At 45.6% G+C, this 13,442-nt stretch overlaps 1 protein-coding gene across 1 annotated transcript in view; it reads right to left on the minus strand.

Moving 5' to 3' along the window:
- Positions 1-4,928, minus strand: part of LOC144781543 (solute carrier family 22 member 6-A-like) — a 623,507-nt gene extending 618,579 nt beyond the window's left edge. Inside the window, exon 1 of the mRNA XM_078660448.1 lies at positions 4,328-4,928. Coding sequence (XP_078516574.1) covers positions 4,328-4,723 — 396 coding nt within the window. The 5' untranslated portion in view covers positions 4,724-4,928. The remainder of the gene's footprint in view (positions 1-4,327) is intronic.
- Between the last annotated feature and the right edge of the window lie 8,514 nt (positions 4,929-13,442).

The raw sequence follows: 13,442 nt of genomic DNA on the forward strand, positions 1-13,442 counted from the left end.
CCTTGTAAATATGGCCCCCTTTTTACGCAACACTCATGGATTCTGACACATTCCTAGATTTACAAGGTCTCGTAAACCTGGGAATGCGTCAGATTCTAACGCATCCCAATGGAAGCTGTGAAAATTTGGTGCAAAGAAAAGAAATACCTTTATTTCTCCTTGTTTTTCCTCTTATGTGTGCTGCATTTTGCAGCACACTTGGAAGAAGGTGAACACACTTAAAGTGTCCCTTCCTGCACAAACCCAATCATCCCTGCAACTCAGGTACTCTTGCTCCATAGTGCAAGGGTGCCTGCATTGGCTCTAGGTAGTCTATTGTGTGCCAGCGCAGAGGAAAGCACAGGGATGTGTTGTATTGTTGTAAGTACAATGCAACCCTGCACTTTCCCAATGATGCAGCTCAGCCAGCAAGATGTCTGCAACAAGCTCAAATCCATGAGTCTTCTTTACTTTGCAAAACAACTATACAGCGTCTTTTAGAAGTGGGAATCTGTCCCAATTTGAAAACATGTGCCACATTTCTAAGTAGCAAGTGCTGAAGGGGCTGTACTCTGGCCCAGTTTGCTGCAAGCATAAGTAAAACCTCTATAATGAACATTGAGGGACCTAACCACCAAGGAGGGCTGGGACCTAAGGACGCCAACTAAGTATGCTTTACTGAATCCTAGCCACGCTCACCCCCATTTACCACAGTGCACTCTAAGGACTTGAACTCTCCATACTGCACTGCACCCTAACAAAACTGATAAAGTAGTGCATTTTAGGTGCATGGAAACACCATACCACTTTCATCCAATGGACACTGGCCCATTGCCATTCACTTGCATCCAAGAGACCCTTATCTAGATCACTGAAGTGAACCATAGGGGCTTTAAATGATCATACTGTAATACACTACACAGTAAGTAAATCACACAGGCATTCTCAGGATAGAACCCACCAGTCTGTACCACTGGATCAGAAACCAACATATTTCACTGCACCCAAAATGGATTATCTCATGTATTATCTCATACTGCATTGCCAACTGGTGACATGACCAGGGCTGTAGACAGGATTAATTGTTTTGGGGGGCATGGTCCCAACTATGATAATATGATGGGAAAGTTCCAGAGTGGGTACTCCTTCACTTTATAATTTGTGGAAAAAAGACTGCAATATTAGTGAGATTTTAAAGCACCTTAATGCATTTTCTTTTGTCTTTCTTATTATAATTTCATTTTTCTCTGATGATTTTTGGGGAAATTGTGTAACAAACTGAGCAATTTAAAACCTGCTGAGTCTAAAATGGTACAGTTTAAGACAACATTAGAGGCGGCAGCTGTGAAGCAAAGAGTGCCACAGGCCCAAATGGTTGATAATAAAATGCCCATTAAATTGCAACAATACTTGTGGTGCAAAAGACCCCTTAGACACCTCAGCCCCTGTGCCAATACTTGTTGCATCCATGGTAGCTCCACCCCTGACAGGGAGACAGATGTATCTTGTGATCTAATAGAAGCACTTCCAATAAGTGTCGGTTCTGATGGTTCTCATGGTTAGGTGTTGTCTGATTGAGTGTGTGTGCCTCCTTAGTGTAATACTGTCTGAAGCCTAGCAGGCACAGGGGGGTTGACTCTGCTGATGAAAGTGACTGTGCCTGGAGGAAATTATTTGGGTGACTGCATTGGTTCTTATCCAGGTTATCATGCCTAATATGAGTATTTGTTAGTTGTACCTGATAGGAAAGGTTGTAATTAGGGCTCGATTATGAGTTCAGCAGTCTTACGACCTTGGCAGAGGTCCCAAGAAGACTGCTGATTTGCCCGCCATATTACGATGCATGCAGTCTGAAACGCCAACCGCTCTTAGCAGGTGATAAATGTCAGTAAATGACCAGTGTGGGCTGAGGTTCAGATTTCGGGTAGGCCTTTGATGCCAATGCAAACTGTTATGTGACTGAGGAGAGCATTGTCTGGTCCCACCTTGGCACTGCACAAGTTTTGCTCAGGGCCAGGTGGGCCTGTACCGGCAGCCCGTGACCCCTGCTCTCTGGTTAAATGGATTAGACCACTGAGTATCAGCCAGAGCAGTCTCAGTATGGGGATACCACTATGCTTGGGTTAACTCTTAATGACCTCAGCTGAAGTTTGTGGTTATTTTTAATGATGGAAGGAGGCTGTTCCATGATTGAGGATAAATCCGAGGAAAATGTTTGCCTTGATGGATTTTCCTATTAAAAGGAAGCCATGCAGCATGGGTAGACCTCAGGCCTTGCTTCGTATTATACCATCTAACAAACTGAGCAAAGGTTGAGGTCATCTACTTGTAATTGTAATTACATTTATATAACGCTTACTGACCCTGATGAGGCGTTGAAGTACTTTTTGGCAAGTAGCACGCTACTCCTGAACCCGAAAAGGGATAGTGGTTATTAGTGTAGGGAAATATGAAATTAATTTGAGCGGTGGACATGTGAGTCTGTTAGTCGGATTGAAAAGGATAGTGGAGGATCTGAAAAGTTTATTTGGAGATAATAGCAGTAGGAGGAGATTTGGGATAAGTAAAGGAGAGGGGGAAGAGCCACTAGAAGTGGATTAAGGAGAAAGATGAGGTATTGGAGGAGTCTGGGAGGGAGGAATGAGGAAAAGGGTTTAGAAAGGTTTGTTTGGGAGACTTGAATAGTAAAAGAGGTTTGAGATGAAGCAAGGAGGGGCTGAGGAAGGAAGAGTCTAGAAAGGGTTATTCTGAGGACCACAGTAGTAAACTGAGGTTTAAGATGAGTCAGAGAACGGAGACAGGGGATATATTGAGAGAGGTTTAGGGTGAGATATAGGGTAGTACAATGGAGATGCTGATTTAGGAGTACAGTAATGAATATGAAGATACATAAATATATGGAAGGTATATGTGGATTATAAACTCAGACTTTCAAGTGTTTTGTTGTACTTTCAGCCAATTTATTTGTTTTACGATGTATTTCCAAATGGTTTTGTTTTTCTTTTAATAATGCAATAGTGAAGCAATTGTAGATAGTTATGATAACGATTTACTTTTATATGCAGTGACCTATAAACATGTTAAACATAGAATAATGTAACCATAAGGAATATGCACCTAACAAATATATTTATATTTATAAACATAACTACTATACAAATGTATACAACGGAATACACATCTTGATATATACATATAATCCAAATAAATGGTTATGTGCACAGGGCTATGCTGACCTCATACAGAGTCAATGAAATGTAGACAGCATTGGTCTGACATGGTGAATTCGCTGACACTTATAACTGCTCTGGTGCATCCCTTTTAGTTTTATGAAATCTACCCATTAGAAGTGATGTGGGGGCCAATAAACGCACTGCTACAATAGAATGTTGGTGACCTAATGATGGTTCATACTGTTCCCCCTCTTTCTTCAACTTCTAGTAAAGGTTCAATTTTCCTCAGCTGGTGGAAATAGTACCAGTATTTCTTAGATATATATAGGTATATGGTATTTGTGTAGCAAGAACCTAATCAAAAGGCAGCTGATTGCTCTCCTTCTACAGAAGGTTTAGATGCTGCACTGGGTGAAGATGTTGATAAAACATAGCCCCAGCGTTTCGTTTTAATTACTAGAAGAGAGAGCACCTACCCAAAGAACATGGGTGGGTGAGGGTGGGAGTGTTTTTTATAAGAAAGAGAGGAGAGAATATGTTTTGTTCTGCCAGGATGTACTTGTTCTGGGTGTGAGGGAAGCTTGCACTGCCACGTGTGCTAACCCAGTTGGCGGTGAGACAATGATTGCGATGCTGCAAGTCATATTGTGCCTGTTGTATTGGTGAATAAAGCTTGCACTGCTGCTACCTGCGATGTACCTTTACTTTTAACGAACAAAGATTGCACTGCTGATGTCCGTAACTGTTGTGTGTTTTAAAGCACAATTGCATTACTCTTGTGCATTATGTGTCTATAATTACGGTAGTATGTTGGAGGGGTGCTTGAATTGCTGTCTGCATGTGACTTGTGGGTTTGTGTTTGTGCATATGTGTGTGCATATGAGTGTGTGTGTTTGTGTGCAAAAGATTGCCTATCTGAAACGTTTGAAGTATCTGTTATTTGTGTGGGGGAAACCTTGCTGTTGGTGCACATTCAGTAACCTTTCTGTATATGTGTGTAGTGTATGTGTGCGTGTGCATAAGATGGGGAGATGAACGTTTGCATTAACTCTGCAATCTGTGATGCACCTACCTTTGTGCTACGGATGCCCACACAATATCTGTTGTATGTCTGAGGGAAGCTTGCACTGCTGTTCAAGGTGTTTATGTGCTTTGTAAGGGAAAAGCCGCCATACCTCAGTGACGATAGTCGACGAGAATACGCTTGTGTCGTAGGTCCAGCCGTCGGTGCAGGGCTGCTTGTCTATCGAAGTCATGTTTTCAGCGGTGGCATTCTGAGTCCCGAGCCACCACTGAGGTTCCGTGAACTGCAAGCACTTCTCCGGTTTCTGATTTCGGTCCAGCGGGATAAAGACCTTCAAGGTATCTCGGTCCAACAGGCTCTCATTGGTACCCCACGAGGTGTTCTCCTGGGACCTAATATGGCAGTGATGGGAAGGAATGCCAGCGGAAAAGATCTGGATAAGATAGTGACTGGGTAGGAAAAGGTATGCAGAGGACAGGAGGAAGATCTCAATTAACTGAAAACGCCCAAAACCCCCCACTAGATCTAGGATAGTTGCAAATGTCATTGTGACGTCTCAAAAACGTACTGCTCTGATTTCAAAATTTGAAAAGGTGTCCCCCACGTTCTCAAGATTCGATACCCAAATTCACCTATGGATGTGCAAAATGTCTCCCCTGATCGGCTGTCAAAATGTTTTATGGGCCTGCACAGCTGCCGAGGCTTTTGACGTGCGCCACAGAAGGTAACTTCCTTGAATCCTGACAGAGATGATAGCCTTGACTGACGGCGCGGTTCTCCCTCTGATAGCCTTGACTGACGGCGCGGTTCTCTCTCTATTTCTGCCGTCCTCATGGAACGTGCTGGTGCGGGGGATTTCTCTTCAATGAATGGCTTCCATTATTCCCTCCCTCCCTCGACTTGATGTATGTGCACATCATCTTACGTTTTGCTTCCGTAAGTGGTCAAACTCTTTCTTCCTGTGTATCCTTCCAACTCCTTTGTTTCAAGGCACGCGTGTTGACAGACCGTGTTCTGGTTAAATGGCCTGCCACCTGCCCGGAGGGGGCCAAGGGTGGGAGGAAGGAAGAATTAACTCGGATTGGAGCCATGATTTCTTGTTTGATGCTATAGTGTTGGGCAGGTATGGCGAGGACGATTCCAGGCGATATTATAAAGGAGCCCTTGGTTCCCCACACGTTGCTTGTGCAACTGACTGGCGGCAGCATTGGATTGGGGCCACAATTAGGCTGGGCAGCCAAAAAATAGTGGCCCACATCCACAGATCGCAACCTTTCGCAATACATTGCTAGGCCAGGATCATCAAGCTAAATGATGGCTAACATTTGGGGTAATACACGTATTTTAAAGCTTATAGGGTCCTTAAATAGAACATTAACTTTCCAGTTTAATAATATACGTAAGAAGGACATATTTATCAAAAATACCAAGAACTCACTTTTAATTGCTTTTTTATCGATACAATTGCTGTGGGTGTTTTGATTAATGTTTAATGGGAAACAATGCATAGGCCCCTTGCCTTTTATACTCACCCTGGGTTTTTTAATATTCATTTTATTTCTTGTAGTACTTAAGAGAGGCCCTCCAATGCTTAGAGACTGGTGAAAATTGCACCCGTTTTTGTGTTTTGCTTGCTAATAGCATCATGTGTACGTTGTGAGAAACACAGAGAGGTCAGACCTCTCCTAAAGAAACCCTCCGCAGACCCCAGCAATCTAAAAAATTATTGACCGATTTCCCTGCTTCCCTACCCAGCCAAAGTACTCAAGAAAGCCATAAGCCAACAGCTCACCCAGTACCTGGGGCAAAACCTCCTATTCAACACCTCACAATCATGATTCCATGCCAACAATAGCACTGAGATCGTGCTTATCGCTGCCACAGACATCAGAACTCTCCTCGCCCATGGAGAAACTGTGGCCCTGATCCTCCTCGAGCTCTCTGCTGCTTTCGATACCATCACCCATCACATCCTCATCAACAGACTCTACAACATGGGCATACATCAAAACAGTACAAAAGGGGGTGGTGATGGACGGAGCATCTGAACCAATCAAACACTCACACCCAGTCAAAAGATCTGGGTTTAATCCATCACCGTTCTTTAGCCCACTCTGCCACCCCAGTTCAGACATGAGTCCCTTGCTCACTTTGCCACTGGATTCAAGCAAGACGGGCTGAAGACGGCTGTAATGCCAGAAACCGGTCCTCGGAAGCTTGTTTCCGGTCCAGGGAAGGCATGGCTTGGCAGTTCGGGCTGGACTGTTCCCATGAGGCACAGGGTCAGACTGATTTGCATATAGCCATGTCTGAACTGGGGTGGCAGAGTGGGCTAAAGAACGGTGATGGATCAAACCCAGATCTTTGGACTGGGTATGAGTGATTGATTGGTTCAGATGCTCTGTCCATCACCACCCCCTTTTGTACCGCTTTGGCCGCCATAAGTGTGGCAGGGGATGCTCAGACGTGAGTCCCTTGCTCACTTTGCCACTGGATTCAAGCAAGCCGGGCTGAAGATGGCTGTAATGCCAGAAACCGGTCCTCGGAAGCTTGTTTCCGGTCCAGGGAAGGCATGGCTTGGCAGTTCGGGCTGGACTGTTCCCATGAGGCACAGGGTCAGACTGATTTGCATATAGCCATGTCTGAACTGGGGTGGCAGAGTGGGCTAAAGAACGGTGATGGATCAAACCCAGATCTTTTAACTGGGTGTGAGTGTTTGATTGGTTCAGATGCTCTGTCCATCACCACACCCTTTTGTACCGCTTTGGCCGCCATAAGTATGGCATGGTATGCTCAGACGTAAGTCCCTTGCTCACTTTGCCACTGGATTCAAGCAAGCCGGGCTGAAGACGGCTGTAATGCCAGAAACCGGTCCTCGGAAGCTTGTTTCCGGTCCAGGGAAGGCATGGCCTGGCAGTTCGGGCTGGACTGTTCCCATGAGGCACAGGGTCAGACTGATTTGCATATAGCCATGTCTGAACTGGGGTGGCAGAGTGGGCTAAAGAACGGTGATGGATCAAATCCAGATCTTTTGACTGGGTGTGAGTGTTTGATTGGTTCAGATGCTCTGTCCATCACCACCCCCTTTTGTACCGCTTTGGCCGCCATAAGTTTGGCAGGGTATGCTCAGATGTGAGTCCCTTGCTCACTTTGCCACTGGATTCAAGCAAGCCAGGCTGAAGACGGCTGTAATGCCAGAAACCGGTCCTCGGAAGCTTGTTTCCGGCCCAGGGAAGGCATGGCTTGGCAGTTCGGGCTGGACTGTTCCCATGAGGCACAGGGTCAGACTGATTTGCATATAGCCATATCTGAACTGGGGTGGCAGAGTGGGCTAAAGAACAGTGATGGATAAAACCCAGATCTTTTAACTGGGTGTGAGTGTTTGATTGGTTCAGATGCTCTGTCCATCACCACACCCTTTTGTACCGCTTTGGCCGCCATAAGTATGGCATGGTATGCTCAGACTTAAGTCCCTTGCTCACTTTGCCACTGGATTCAAGCAAGCCGGGCTGAAGACGGCTGTAATGCCAGAAACCGGTCCTCGGAAGCTTGTTTCCGGTCCAGGGAAGGCATGGCCTGGCAGTTCGGGCTGGACTGTTCCCATGAGGCACAGGGTCAGACTGATTTGCATATAGCCATGTCTGAACTGGGGTGGCAGAGTGGGCTAAAGAACGGTGATGGATCAAATCCAGATCTTTTGACTGGGTGTGAGTGTTTGATTGGTTCAGATGCTCTGTCCATCACCACCCCCTTTTGTACCGCTTTGGCCGCCATAAGTTTGGCAGGGTATGCTCAGATATGAGTCCCTTGCTCACTTTGCCACTGGATTCAAGCAAGCCGGGCTGAAGACAGCTGTAATGCCAGAAACCGGTCCTCGGAAGCTTGTTTCCGGTCCAGGGAAGGCATGGCTTGGCAGTTCGGGCTGGACTGTTCCCATGAGGCACAGGGTCAGACTGATTTGCATATAGCCATGTCTGAACTGGGGTGGCAGAGTGGGCTAAAGAACGGTGATGGATCAAACCCAGATCTTTTGACTGGGTGGGAGTTTTTGATTGGTTCAGATGCTCTGTCCATCACCACCCCCTTTTGTACCGCTTTGGCCGCCATAAGTGTGGCAGGGTATGCTCAGATGTGAGTCCCTTGCTCACTTTGCCACTGGATTCAAGCAAGCCGGGCTGAAAACGGCTGTAATGCCAGAAACCGGTCCTCGGAAGCTTGTTTCCGGTCCAGGGAAGGCATGGCTTGGCAGTTCGGGCTGGACTGTTCCAATGAGGCACAGGGTCAGACTGATTTGCATATAGCCATGTCTGAACTGGGGTGGCAGAGTGGGCTAAAGAACGGTGATGGATCAAACCCAGATCTTTTGACTGGGTGTGAGTGTTTGATTGGTTCAGATGCTCTGTCCATCACCACCCCCTTTTGTACCGCATACAGCAAAGCACCCTCAAGTGGATCACCTCTTTCCTTACAGGACTCACACAGTCCATCCGACTGCTTCCCTTCACCTCTGAACCCAAGGATATCATATGCTGCATACCCCAAGGATCATCTCTCAGCTCCACCCTGTGCAACACCTTGAAGGAACCAAATATTATGCTAATGGACTATACTCACCAATAGCTCATATATCTTATCCATAAATAATAAGTCAGTCGGCAATGGAGAAGGTTCAATCGTTTATTCCATAATACAAACCCTGACAGGGGAGCCTCAGTCTACACGACCCTCAGAGGTGCGCAGAGGAGACTGACTTCACACAGGCAGTACAAAGCATATATACGTTTCACACATAGCATGATGTCACCCTAGAAGAAAAGATACAATTTGTTGAGGAGCCAGCAGGAAGACCCATATAAGGCACAATTGATTGCTAGTAGCTTGGCCTAAGTTATTCCGGGGGCAGGTCAATAAGGTGCCTCCCTTTCTATCTAAAGCTCGGGGAGGACAAGAATAGACTCTGCTAGAATGTGCGCATCCCACTGGAAGGGCAGGTGTGACCTTGGGTTTCCCTGAGCTACAAGCTAGCGAACGGGGCAGACAACCAAGTCTGCCATCATAGTTTCGTGCAGAAAGCTTAATCACGTGATTTCAGGGAAACAGTACTTGAGACAGAGAAACGAAAGATCCTGGCTCCGGTCACACCAATAGGTTTGGGCGAACAGAGAGTGAAGTCATTCCTAACTACAATAATACAATGTGAATAATGAAATGCTAACGAGGATTATAAGGTTATATTGTATATATTAGGCCAATAACATGTATTTGTCGAATTTTATATCCCATCAGACGGCCCTTTTGGCCTACTATAGCCAATATAACTAATTCTATTCTACAAACACTCCCTCATCGATCTGCATCAGGTCTGAAACCTCTTTCTGAACCATTTGTTTATCGACTTTGGCCTGTCGTGAGACGTTCAAGGCAGAAGTTATTCTAGCTGCACAGAAAGAACAGCACGCCGGGCCGCAATGGAGACGCATGCAATAGGTAAATATGACTCCAAAGGCTCCAGCCAGAATCATAAATATCTTCCAACCCCAAGTAGCCAAAAGACCCCAAAACCAACCACTAAGGGACCAAGTACCGTTGTCCACATGAGCTTCACTGGCTAATCGATGTAATTTCTGTATTGCAAGATGAATGGTAGGGGCCGAATCAGGAATGAACACACAGCAAGAGCTGCCGATCACGCGGCAGGCTCCGCCCCTATCTGCAAGGATGACGTCAAGAACCATTCGGTTCTGAAGCGAAACAAGCCTCGTCGCCTGAAGCTCCACAGTGATGTTGGTTAGGATCCCAGTAGTGGTTTGAACCACATTTTCCACTATTCTCGACAAACGTCTTATACTACGACTATTGAAAATAGGTCCCCAAAAAGGGGTAAGACCTTTGGCAAAATCCTCGAATTGTTGCAAGGAGGTGTCTGTCTAATCAGTGCCCTCAGTATCAAAACTCCTAATACTTCTATTAGTTGCTACCTCTCTTCGAACCAATTGATGAGTCCCGTGATACTCAGGTGGGGAAATATAAACTGGAGGGTATAGGAATGAGAGGTAACAACGCCCTGCCCATCCCCGGGGCAGCCAAGTGTACGAGTTTTCACCGCATACGAAATAGACATCGGGAGGAGTAATCATGGGAGGAGTACTGTACGTCTACAAGGTGTAAGTGTAATTACATTTACTTTTTCCTACCCTAACATGACCTCGTCCTTGTATACAAAAGGGGGATGTAGTGTTAATAATGGGGATCGGCAAGGCCTTGCATTTGTGACATTTCGCTCTTTGAAATGCTGAAAATACATGGTATAATTGAAAAGTCCGAAATCCTGCATTTCCTCTTGTAACCAGGTGCATTTTTATAATCAGTATATACATTCATGCAAGCATTTGGATCCAAAGATCCCTCTCCTCCATTTCCTTTGGCATCAAATCCTTGATGTTGTTCTATATACTTCAAAATAGCCTCATAATCCTTTTCAGTATATAACTTGGGTTCAGCTACATAGTGAGAATACATCAATGACAATAATTGGAACCAAGCTTCACAGCTAGCTAAGTGAGATAAGGGCAGGGAAATAAACAATTCATGTTGATGCATTACTGATGGAAGTAACCCACAAACCCAACAATTCGTTTTGTTCGTGGTGCTGTGGGTCTGATGTAACATTTCAATAAAAGCATTCTTCGCATAAGTTTCTCTATGTTGAGCCTTATGAGGAGGTAAGGAATAAAAGAGGTGTTCCTCCGGGGCAGGGGTAGTTCCTAACAGTTTCTGTACTGGGTGCTGGGATTCTAAATACACAAATACACACATCAAAATCACTGTGATTATAACAATAAATGCAACGAATGCCACCTTCTCTCTGGTGGGCCATCCGGAAAACAAATGCATGTTATCAACATATCGTCGAGGGGCAAGTGGTCGTTCATCCTCTATTGCAAATCGGGCAAAAGGAAACATACTTTCTATAAGTCCAAATCTAACTCGGTCCCTCTCTATAAGTCCAAATCTAATCTTTGTATCCACAAAGCACGCACACCACCAGAGGGTTCTTCTTCCCCCTAAGGGATCTTCTCCCTGTGTCCGTTAGAGTCTCACAGGTAGACTCCTATCGTTCATCAAAAGAATCAACTTGTATATTCCAGTAGTACAACCGCGGCCATTAACTCAGTCTTTCTTTCTTAACAAAGCTATTTAACACAATGTTTCAAGCTCTCAACGGGTTCAGTCCAGTGTCTCGATCAGTACCCTAGTAGTTCTATCCAATATTCCTCAACTCAGGTCTCTGTCTAGCTCCTACCATTGGGAGCTGGGGTACAGCGCTGTTTTCAGGGCCGCAGGCCGTATTTACAGCGGCCAGGTCGCTCCTGGTCAGAAAACAATTCAGCTGCAAGGGTATCTGATGCATTCGAAACCTGTGGTGCCTTAGGAACAACAGCCTCTGCTGGTTGAACTATCGCACTTTCCACGGTGGGCAACACCTCACTTGGTTGCCCTACTTCTTGGGCGTCCGAAAAGGCCACAAAGCTTTGATTCAGCTCTCCTTCCTGACTCGGAATTCCTTCTCGATTCCTGAGGTCAAAGGGCAGAGGAAGCGGGAGTCGTTTCAAATGACTAACATGGATCCAGTGCTTTCTTCCATGCACCTTCACCGCCGTTCTGGTCACCAAGATGATTTGATAAGGTTCCGACCACCTCGGCTCCAGACTCGATTTCCGTTGAAAATTCCTCACCATTACCCATGGCCGGGCTCCAAGCGGTGTCCAGGACCCTCTGGTAGCGGCTGCAGTGTGTCCGATACCTGTTGATGAATAGAACGCAGATCTTTAGTTAAAGCGTACAGATAATCTGTCATCAATGGGTAATCAATATCCCTAAAGGATCGGGGTGTGGGGACTCCCCACACATTAGCGGGCTGACCAAAGATCACCTCGTAAGGGGACAATCCGGTTCAGGTATGGGGTGTTGTTCTTAGGGACAGCAAGGCCAATGAGAGGGCATCAGGGCACTTCAATCCAGTACTTTCACAGATCTTTGCTATTTTCAATTTTAATGTTCCATTATATTTTTCAACTAATCCAGCCGACTGAGGATGCCTAGCGGCGTGGAACTTTTGCTTAATCTGCAACCCTTCACACACACTCTGGACTAGCAGAGCATTAAAATGAGGCCCGTTGTCGGACCAAATAATGCGGGGCAAACAATACCGGGGTAGATATTCCTTAATCAGGGCTTTTGCAGTAGCAACTGCAGTGGCTTCTTGGTGGGTAGGCTTCAACCCATTTACTAAAAGCACATACCACCACCAATACGTACTTTAGATTATTCACCCTTTCCATTTGTATATAATCAATTTGTATTACCTCAAAGGGCAAGGATGGTGGGGCAAAACTTCCACTCAAAACAGATTCTCTACCTCCTGGATTATAGCGCAAACATACCGGGCAATATTTCACTATATGGGCTGCAGTTTTGGAAATATTTGGGTTGTTCCATACTAGGTCTAACACAGCGCAAATACCTTTTGCGCCTATGTGAGCTGGGCCACGGGCCATTGTCACTACAGCATATACCAGTGCATTGGGCAGTAACCATCGCTTTCTCTCGGAAAGATCTATCCAACAATCATTCTTATCTAGTTTTCCTACTTCCTGTTCCCATCTCTGTACTTCATCTAGTGTGGCTTCTTTCTGTAATTCTTTCACACTTTCAATAGTATTATCAAACAAGGATGTTTCTTCTACCCATCGGGCCGATGTACTTGGGAACATAGGATTCATTCTATTCTGGGCTGTTTCTTTCGCTACTGAATCAGCAAAAGCATTTCCCTTTCCAGTAGAATCAACAACTTTCTTGTGGGCGCTACACTTAATAATGGCCACTTTCTCTGGTAACGTTAAGGAAGATAATAATCGATCAATCAAAGGACCATGCTGAATTTTCTGACCATGAGTAGTAAAGAAACCCCTCTCCCTCCACAGCCTCCCAAAGCTATGGGCCACGCCAAAGGCGTGTTGGCTGTCTGTAAAAATGTTTACCCTCAATCCTTCACTCAGCTCGCATGCTTTTAACAAGGCTATTAGTTCAGCTGCTTGAGCCGAGTGATGAGAAATCCTTGCTGTTTCCACCACAGTCATCAATGTCGTAATTGCATAGGCAGCTGTCACAGTGCCATCTGGTAACTTAAAACAAGAACCATCCACATACAACTCCCCCTGGGGATCAGGTAAAGGGGTGTCGGAGAGATCTACCCGCCCCTTTGT

This window comes from Lissotriton helveticus, chromosome 9, assembly GCF_964261635.1.
Source record: "Lissotriton helveticus chromosome 9, aLisHel1.1, whole genome shotgun sequence".
Classification (NCBI taxonomy): domain Eukaryota; kingdom Metazoa; phylum Chordata; class Amphibia; order Caudata; family Salamandridae; genus Lissotriton; species Lissotriton helveticus.